The sequence below is a fragment of the Pinus tabuliformis genome, chromosome 7 (assembly GCF_031772625.1).
Source record: "Pinus tabuliformis cultivar Carrire ecotype Pingquan chromosome 7, CPIR1, whole genome shotgun sequence".
In the NCBI taxonomy this organism is placed as follows: domain Eukaryota; kingdom Viridiplantae; phylum Streptophyta; class Pinopsida; order Pinales; family Pinaceae; genus Pinus; species Pinus tabuliformis.
Genome location: NC_142293.1, coordinates 96,275,945 through 96,286,552, shown reverse-complemented (window position 1 = coordinate 96,286,552; position 10,608 = coordinate 96,275,945). Strand labels below are relative to the sequence as shown.

Here is a 10,608-nt window from a genome sequence, read left to right as displayed (position 1 = left end):
TCGGCCTTTGTGAGACATATTACAAATTAGGAAATAGTTTTTCTAAACATTACAACGAGGAAATGATTTTCCATTTCATCTACTACCGTGCACAAATGGACATTTCATTCTTTCATCACTAAAGAAAAGGAGGACGCAATGGAGTGCAATAATGAAGCAGTAGAAAATTAGAATATATGTGAATTTGTTCAAAAATGATTTTTATACCTAATGGTTATTGCTTATTGAAAAAAAAAAAAAAAAAATTAAAATATTTATAAATTATAAGTGTTCTATATATTTCAAATCATAAAAGGACAAAATATTTAAGAAAAGAATATTATTGGCAAATAATGGTGAAAAAACAATATTTATTTAATAAATAGTGAAGTTAATCACAAGAGCTTACAATCTGAATGCACTGACTTCTTAGTTTCAAACCACTAACCTATTAGGCTATAAAGTCCTATAAAGTTAAACGTCTACAACATTATACATAAATATGACTTGATATAATATCAAAATAGGACGTCAACCATCCAACCAATCCAAGTTAAATTGTGCTTCCATCACATCAACTCTAAGATCAATGATGGTAGAGATCTTGATATGCATCCATTTTTTCCCTATATTCTCATCACATATAACATGCTTTAGAGATCTCATCCTTCCAATTGATTTAGGAAGCTTCCTTATTCGAGAACACTCTCTCATATCAATCTCCTCAAGGTTCCTTAGTTGTCCTATTTCATCAGGAAGTTCTTTTAAACTTTGACAAAATGAAATGTCTAGATATTCCAACTTTCCAAGTTTTCCAATAGATGTTGGAAGCTCATTCAAACCTAGACATGCAGATAATCTTAACATTTTTAGCGAGTTGAGATTCCCCAAGTCATTAGGTAACTTGTGAAGAAGGTGACAATTAGTGATAGACAAAATTTTAATTGATGTCATGTCACATATTGCTGGGGACAACTCCTCTAAATCATAACAATAATCTATGTTAAAATCTTGCATTTTTGGAGGCTTTAGGCTCATTTGGGTGTTGTTGAACCTTGATATGTTTCCAATCCCTTCACATAAACTCAAAGATAGCTTCTCTAAATTCTGTAAGACTTTATCGTTCTCTTGATGTGATGGCACAATCAACCTCTCCAAATGAATAGCCTTGATTTGTGCGAGTGAAGATATGTTTGGTAAACCATTCACTATGGCCCTCTTGGATCCATAATTGAATATTATGAGGACTTTCAATTTTCTCATAGAACTTAAAAACAAAGGAAGAAAGTAGTTGTGTGTAGAAAATAATAAAATGAGAGCCTCTGCATCATCAAAATTCATCCCACACCATTGTTTCTCTTCCATGGCACCTACACACATGAACAAAAAATACAAAGTTTATTTAGAACATTATATATTATAGCGAGGTACTGTGAAATCATTACATATCTTTTATAATACTTGATATTAAGGGCTAATTTTTACAAATTGGTTTGTGATCAACTCATATGAATCACGTAATGATAATATATTGGGTATATATGGAATAAAACTCACCAAAAACATGAACAAAACTATTGACAAAATGCCTAGTATCATATGTAATTCAGAATGTTGAATATGATTTTTTTTAACAAAATTTAATATTTTTTTCTAAAGCTTTTTGTTTAGCACTTGTGAGAGGTACACTAGAGTGTGTTATTTATAAAAAATGCTAAATAAGAAAATTTATGTTTGGTGCATTATTAACCAATTCATAAATTGGTGATGACCCCATAATGTCCCTCATCAAAAGTGTTATTTAAACTAGCTATTTCCTTTAGTGATCGTCCCTTAGAATCCATTTCCAATGCTTATTTCAACAATGCTTTTGATGAGGAACATTAAATTATTGTCACCAATTTCATTTTAGAGACACTTGTGGTGTTGTCCTTTAAGTCCCTATTATATCTTAAAAGTGGAAATCTTAGCATATATCTTACATGAATTTGGTGATTGGATAAAGCATATCCTAAGTGCAAAATAACTGTTTGGTAAAAATATCTCCATTTTGGTTCTAACCCACATCCATGACCTATATCCTATTTATTGAACTTACAAACTAGCATGAAATACAAAGAGGAAATAAAAGAAGCAACTATTGTCCAAATACAATAGTTTCAACTTCAATATTTTGAAGGAAGTAAGTGTACATATTTTAAGCAATGATAAAATCACTCACCTGTGTGAATGGAAACCATTTGAGCATCAAATGCTTGATCTTTGAGAAATTCCCATTCTCCTTGGAAATTATGCTCCTTTTTAGGCATAAGAAACCTCTTCCTATGAAGTATATTGACTTGAGATGACAAATATAGAACCAAGTCTCTCATTACATCATGTTGAGAAAAGTACAACTCATTGACATTTCCATATTTGATTGCTTCACTCCTATTAGGTCCAATCACCAAAAAGCACAATATATAAGACATACGAATCCAAGATAAAAGAGAGTGAGCACTACAAACATGAAAGAAGGAACTTACTTAAGATTGCTTGTTAAATTCAATAGATTTCTACTTGCAAGTTCTAACAGGATGACAAATGCATCATTCCAATCCATCTTTCGCACATACACCCAAATGTCCAATAATGTAGTGATGGATATTTTTTTATCCCCGGGAAATAAACCCAAGTCTAAAAAACACTCCTGTACTTCCTCATCCAAGACATCAATGCTGGTCTGCAAACATTTGAGAAGCCCTTCTTTATGATAATTGGATATTGATTCTCCATTTGAAATCTTGTTCTTTGCACTCTCCCACACTGGTTGAGGTTTACCATGCAAAGAGCTTCCAATCACCTTCAGAGCAAGTGGCAGGCCTTTACATTTTGTTTGCACCTGTGATTCACACATCAATAACATCAAATTCTGTAGGTGGAAAACAAATTAACTTTAATATTTTGGTGTAAAAAGCATAAATCTCTTGCCAAAGCTTAACTCTCATTCACAAGTTTCTTTTGTGGATTTATACAAATATCTAAATAAAGTTTTTTTATGCAAAACTTATTCTAGTAAAGGATTATCAAGAATATTATATATACCATCTCTCTTAGTTAAATATGAATCCTTTTATTAAAAATAGAGGAACTTGTTTTAAGGAAGAATGCAATACCATCAAAGTTATTTACCACTATAATAATACCTTGTACTTTAGAGCATCTATATAGATGGTAGACATTATTGCAATATTAAAACTAGCTAAACTCAATAAATTGTGTATTCTATATAGATAGCATTCCAATATTGTAAAAATTATACCTGCTTGACTAGTTGTTCATTTGCATGACTTGGAATTGATCTCTGCCCAAAAGCCCAAAAGCAGAAAAGGGATAAGGCAGCAACATCATCCAGTAGTGGAAATTCATAAAGTTGAGTAGAGGATGTTATGAGGATGGTAGAATGATTACGAGTTGTCACAAGAGTCTTATATCCTTCTCCTTGAAATAACAATATTTCCAAATTTGCTTTAGACCAAACATCATCCAACACTACAAGAGTTGGCTTGGATTTCCATTGTAGTTGTTGTTGTAGTTGTCTATGTGCATCCTCCATATTCTGAAATTCAGGGGCCTTCTTACCAATAATCTTCTCCCACATTGTATCTAATATTGCCTTCAAGTTTGGGGATTGTGTGACAGTGAAAAAAATAACATTATTTTGAAAAACACCTAACATGCAAAAAAAAACAATGATTTAGATAAAAATTCTATAAATTAAATATAATCCTTCGAAATATATTTAATTAAAATTTCACAATTTATTACCCAAAAAAAATGATTATATACTTTTACCATAAAAAAAAGTCATTAAAATCTTTATTTTGATAAAGTATATGAAAATCATATATAAAGAAATAGAAATATTGAAACTAAAGCTAATAATAACATCTTTTAATTGCATGTCTCGATGGTTGGTCTTTGCAACGATGCCAAGTAGGTCAAAAATATAGATAAAGATGGACAAGAATTGAACTTTGTAGAGATATAAAGTATCACCTCTAATTTCTGGATCATTGCATAGAGCCAATCCCATAGTGGTTTTGCCAATACCACCCATGCCATGCACCCCGACAACGGACACCTCTTTCTGGAGTAGAATCCTCTTCAAATTCCAAATATTGTTTTCCATCCCCACTTCAAATTCAGACTGTACTAACCCATCAAAACTACAAGGAGCTTCGTTGAAAGCTCCATCAGACATGTCATCTGAGCCCATTTGTTGAAGCATCATGGCATTCTCACGGTGATCACTGGTGAATTTGGAGATTGTTTCATTCATCTTCGTCTCATCAATTGACCGCAAATCGTAAAGATGGCGAAAGCTCTGCAGTTCCGTTACGAGATTCTTCACCTCAAGAAACATGTCAGCTGGCATCTCATATACAAGGAAGTCAGAGATCTCTTTCTCCAATTGGTGGATTTGAGAGGCATATCTAAGGTTCTGTAAGATTTTAAAAGAGCTAGTTTTCTCACACTTGTTCACCAATTCAACACCCTTCATAAGGATGTTCAAGAACCGCTCGTAGATGGGATGTTGCTCATGTTTGGGCTTTTGTAAATCCAACAAACAGATCTGCTGAAGTGTTTGAATAAGGCCAGTGAGCAGCACATCTAATCTACTGCATGATTTCTTGCAATTCAAGCGATCCATCCTATGCTCAAATTCTTAGAATACTTTCGCCTTTCGATATATCTATAGAATCCTCTTGTTCTTACTTGATTACGCACTTTCGCTGCTTATAGATTTTATCACGTTGCACTGCTTTGTTGTGGAACTCGGGAGCGTCCATTTATAATTATAAGAAGAGTCACGTAATCAGGTGAAAGTACTCAGGCGGAAGCAATGAGGTTGTGCTATAGTGCGCTCTCCATTCAGCGCGAATTACTTGTTTGTTACGTCATGAGCTTCATTCAACGCGAACTACTTGTTTGTCACGTCACTTTGCACAGACACGGAAAGCATATGAAACGCAAAGGGAGAAAAATGCGCGCGCCGTAGTCTACCTTTCACACGTTAGGGAGGTTTTTTTTTGGTTTTTTTCGTTGCGAAGGATTTGGTGAATTATAATTTTAAGGTGTGAACTTTACGCATTAAGTTTCTCGAAAGGTTCTTTCTGATATAATAAAAAATCTAATTTAAATAATATAAATATTTGACTAAATTTTTATGACTACATTCCAACCAAAAATTTTAAAATATATAATGATTAAACAATACCGAAAAAATGCTGCCAATATCTACCCTGAGTAAACTAAGGCTGAATACCGCTACATTTGGCTAATAAGCTGTAACAGGAAAAATATTAATAAAAAATTATTAAATTAATAACTGAGCCCATAGTATACATAGTATACATATTAGGCAAGGCGGTGCAATTGCACAGTAACAATGAAAGTAGAAATGTTTGCTCCATAAAAAGCGCTAATGTAGATAATTTCGCAGCAGATTCGACAACATTTCTTTCGCGTTGCTGTTGTTGTTTTCAAGTACAACTGCACTTCGTTCATTCTTAAAAAATAAGGTCGATCGGAATGAAGAAATGAGAAAGCGAATTCAACGGTCAAAAGTACCGACACGGTATTGCGTTTTTCAAGGATGCAGCATCTCAGAAAGCTGTTTTGGTGAGAACGGGTGGACATTTCCTAGCTGTTTTAGAAAACTACCCAGTCAGCGATTTTCTCAACCTCGTAGAAGCTACTTGCCAGCTGTTTCCTGCACAGCTGGATAAATAATAAAAAATTAAATTTTCTTAAGGATATATTTTTTCAATAGAAGTATAATTGTTAATATTAATAAAATAAAAAATATGATAATTACATCTAATAACATCATTTAAGACATTTCTGTATACAACAATAATAAATTGAAATATCTTTATACGAATATTTTGAAATTAATATTCATGATTATACTAATATCTTTAATATTTATGACATACTCAAATGGAATTGAATATTTTGAAATTAATATTCATGATAAATTTAGATGGAATTGAATATCTTGAAATTAATATTCATGACAAATTCAAATTGAATTGTAATATTGAGAAAATTTTAATGAGAGGGGAAAATTTATTATTGGATTGAAAATGATTTGTAAATTAGTTTTAGATTTGGTATAAGAAAAATTTATTATTTTATATGGATGTAAGGTTTCGGGATGCACCATCTCTAAAAACAAAAAAGAAAAATAAAGTAGATCTAAAAGAATTTTAGAACATAAGTATGGGGGTTTACGCAGTGCATTATATTAGATATCATTTTGGGATTCATGTATGACCATGGTAGTCGTAACCATCTCTAGAAAACAAAAAAGAAAAATAAAGTGGATCTAAAAGAATTTTAGAACATAAGTATGGGGGTTTACGCAGTGCATTATATTAGATATCATTTTGGGAATATCATTTTGGGATAGCATCAACCATTTAGATATCATTTTGGGATTCATGTATGACCATGGTAGTCGTAACTCACTAATTTCTCATGATTAGCACTCATTGTTGAAACTAGTGAAATGAATCACATAGCATCAACCATCACTTAACCAGGACTTCCCAGGAGGTCACCCATCCCAGAACTCCTCTGCCTCAAGCGCGCTTAACTGTGGAGTTTTCCCCACAATCAAGCCCACTTAGCTTGCTACCCCATTTGCAAAACCTTAGCAAGTATTGTGCCTCATGAACCATTCAAGTAGAGATCCCTTGACTCTTTTTGAATTTAAGTATGGGGGTTTACGCAGTGCATTATATTAGATATCATTTTGGGATTCAACTGCGTTAAGTAAGTCATTCATGTATGACCATTTCCATGAGAGGTAGTCGTAACTGACTAATTTCTCATGATTTTCGAATAGTTCACTTAGCACTCATTGCATCGGGTGATGCTCACAGGGGTGAAGAAGTGGGATTGAAACTAGTGAAATGAATCACATAGCATCAACCATCACTTCCGGGGCTTGCACCCGGTAACCAGGACTTCCCAGGAGGTCACCCATCCCAGAACTCCTTTGGCTCAAGCACGCTTAACTGTGGAGTTTTCCCCACAATCAAGCCCACTTAGCTTGCTACCCCATTTGCAAAACCTTAGCAAGTATTGTGCCTCATGAACCATTCAAGTAGAGATCCCTTGACTCTTTTTGAATTTAAGTATGGGGGTTTACGTAGTGCATTATATTAGATATCATTTTGGGATTCAACTGCGTTAAGTAAGTCATTCATGTATGACCATTTCCATGAGAGGTAGTCGTAACTGACTAATTCCTCATGATTTTCGAATAGTTCACTTAGCACTCATTGCATCGGGTAATGCTTACAGGGGTGAAGAAGTGGGATTGAAACTAGTGAAATGAATCACATAGCATCAACCATCACTTCCGGGGCCTGCACCCGGTAACCAGAACTTCCCAGGAGGTCACCCATCCCAGAACTCCTCTGCCTCAAGCGCGCTTAACTGTGGAGTTTTCCCCACAATCAAGCCCACTTAGCTTGCTACCCCATTTGCAAAACCTTAGCAAGTATTGTGCCTCACGAACCATTCAAGTAGAGATCCCTTGACTCTTTTTGAATTTAAGTATGGGGGTTTACGCAGTGCATTATATTAGATATCATTTTGGGATTCAACTGCGTTAAGTAAGTCATTCATGTATGACCATTTCCATGAGAGGTAGTCGTAACTGACTAATTTCTCATGATTTTCGAATAGTTCACTTAGCACTCATTGCATCGGGTGATGCTCACAGGGGTGAAGAAGTGGGATTGAAACTAGTGAAATGAATCACATAGCATCAACCATCACTTCCGGGGCTTGTACCCGGTAACCAGGACTTCCCAGGAGGTCACCCATCCCAGAACTCCTCTGCCTCAAGCGCGCTTAACTGTGGAGTTTTCCCCACAATCAAGCCCACTTAGCGTGCTACCCCATTTGCAAAACCTTAGCAAGTATTGTGCCTCATGAACCATTCAAGTAGAGATCCCTTGACTCTTTTTGAATTTAAGTATGGGGGTTTACGCAGTGCATTATATTAGATATCATTTTGGGATTCAACTGCGTTAAGTAAGTCATTCATGTATGACCATTTCCATGAGAGGTAGTCGTAACTGACTAATTTCTCATGATTTTCGAATAGTTCACTTAGCACTCATTGCATCGGGTGATGCTCACAGGGGTGAAGAAGTGGGATTGAAACTAGTGAAATGAATCACATAGCATCAACCATCACTTCCGGGGCTTGCACCCGGTAACCAGGACTTCCCAGGAGGTCACCCATCCCAGAACTCCTCTGCCTCAAGCGCGCTTAACTGTGGAGTTTTCCCCACAATCAAGCCCACTTAGCTTGCTACCCCATTTGCAAAACCTTAGCAAGTATTGTGCCTCATGAACCATTCAAGTAGAGATCCCTTGACTCTTTTTGAATTTAAGTATGGGGGTTTACGCAATGCATTATATTAGATATCATTTTGGGATTCAACTGCGTTAAGTAAGTCATTCATGTATGACCATTTCCATGAGAGGTAGTCGTAACTGACTAATTTCTCATGATTTTCGAATAGTTCACTTAGCACTCATTGCATCGGGTGATGCTCACAGGGGTGAAGAAGTGGGATTGAAACTAGTGAAATGAATCACATAGCATCAACCATCACTTCCGGGGCTTGCACCCGGTAACCAGGACTTCCCAGGAGGTCACCCCTCCCAGAACTCCTCTGCCTCAAGCGCGCTTAACTGTGGAGTTTTCCCCACAATCAAGCCCACTTAGCTTGCTACCCCATTTGCAAAACCTTAGCAAGTATTGTGCCTCATGAACCATTCAAGTAGAGATCCCTTGACTCTTTTTGAATTTAAGTATGGGGGTTTACGCAGTGCATTATATTAGATATCATTTTGGGATTCAACTGCGTTAAGTAAGTCATTCATGTATGACCATTTCCATGAGAGGTAGTCGTAACTGACTAATTTCTCATGATTTTCGAATAGTTCACTTAGCACTCATTGCATCGGGTGATGCTCACAGGGGTGAAGAAGTGGGATTGAAACTAGTGAAATGAATCACATAGCATCAACCATCACTTCCGGGGCTTGCACCCAGTAACCAGGACTTCCCAGGAGGTCACCCATCCCAGAACTCCTCTGCCTCAAGCGTGCTTAACTGTGGAGTTTTCCCCACAATCAAGCCCACTTAGCTTGCTACCCCATTTGCAAAACCTTAGCAAGTATTGTGCCTCATGAACCATTCAAGTAGAGATCCCTTGACTCTTTTTGAATTTAAGTATGGGGGTTTACGCAATGCATTATATTAGATATCATTTTGGGATTCAACTGCGTTAAGTAAGTCATTCATGTATGACCATTTCCATGAGAGGTAGTCGTAACTGACTAATTTCTCATGATTTTCGAATAGTTCACTTAGCACTCATTGCATCGGGTGATGCTCACAGGGGTGAAGAAGTGGGATTGAAACTAGTGAAATGAATCACATAGCATCAACCATCACTTCCGGGGCTTGCACCCGGTAACCAGGACTTCCCAGGAGGTCACCCCTCCCAGAACTCCTCTGCCTCAAGCGCGCTTAACTGTGGAGTTTTCCCCACAATCAAGCCCACTTAGCTTGCTACCCCATTTGCAAAACCTTAGCAAGTATTGTGCCTCATGAACCATTCAAGTAGAGATCCCTTGACTCTTTTTGAATTTAAGTATGGGGGTTTACGCAGTGCATTATATTAGATATCATTTTGGGATTTTCTTTCTCTTATTCTTCTGGTCCCAGACTTAGCCATTGTGAGAGCTCTTCTTAGTCCTTCAACCTAGCGCAAGTTCTGAAGGCATTAATCCTCTTACTAGGTGATGAGTACAACTTATTCATGATCCTCATTTATTTCCCTCCCATAATTGTGTACTAAGTCTTCTTTAAAGTATCCTCCCTCTCATAGTGCATTAGTACTTCCTAAGGATAAGTCACCTAGCCTTGTGTTGCCTCCCCCAGTTAAAAGCACATTATGGATGAACAAGTAGGCACTATTGGAGAGAACCACGCCCTTCCAAGCCTCAGCAAATTCGAAACAACGAAGCGCACTTCGAAACAACGAAGCACATTTCAAAACAATGAAGTGCACTTCAAACACTCAGTGAAAAAGTGCATTTCAAAAGAACAAGGACCTTCTCTCCCCTAGAAATCATAATCTGGACAAACAAGGACCTTCTTGCCTTCAAAAGCGCACTCTAAGAGCCTAAAAACACTTCAAAACAATGAGTGCACTTTAGGACTATGACCACACTCCTTTAGCTTGAATAACGTTTCCCTCCTTAAGCGCATTGCATAGTCATAAAGCATGAAGCTTCATTCTTCGCTTAGAGAACATGGTTCACTCACGAAGAATGAAGCCTTAGAGCACATAGCGCAGTTACGAAGCATGAAGCTTCATCCTTCCCTTTAAGCACATGGCATAGTCACAAAGTCTTAAGCTTGAGAACACTCCTTCGACATGAAGAAATGCACCCTCTTTGAGTGCATGAGCACAACCTGAAGGCTTGAGTGTTTCTCCTTCATCTCTTCATCATGCGCCATTGCACCCTCCTTTTCCTCATGAGTGC

General features: G+C 36.6%; 1 protein-coding gene across 1 annotated transcript; it reads right to left on the bottom strand.

Annotated features, from left to right (window-relative positions):
• Positions 1–330: 330 nt before the first annotated feature.
• LOC149245444 (putative disease resistance protein At5g47280) lies at positions 331–4,773 on the bottom strand. The gene is made up of 5 exons (XM_089455598.1): positions 4,018–4,773; positions 3,281–3,690; positions 2,505–2,860; positions 2,201–2,409; positions 331–1,349 (listed from the first exon to the last, which is right to left on the bottom strand). Exons 1-5 carry the CDS (start codon positions 4,670–4,672, stop codon positions 511–513), a joined length of 2,469 nt encoding a protein of 822 aa, XP_089311724.1. The 5' UTR covers positions 4,673–4,773; the 3' UTR covers positions 331–510.
• Positions 4,774–10,608: the final 5,835 nt, after the last annotated feature.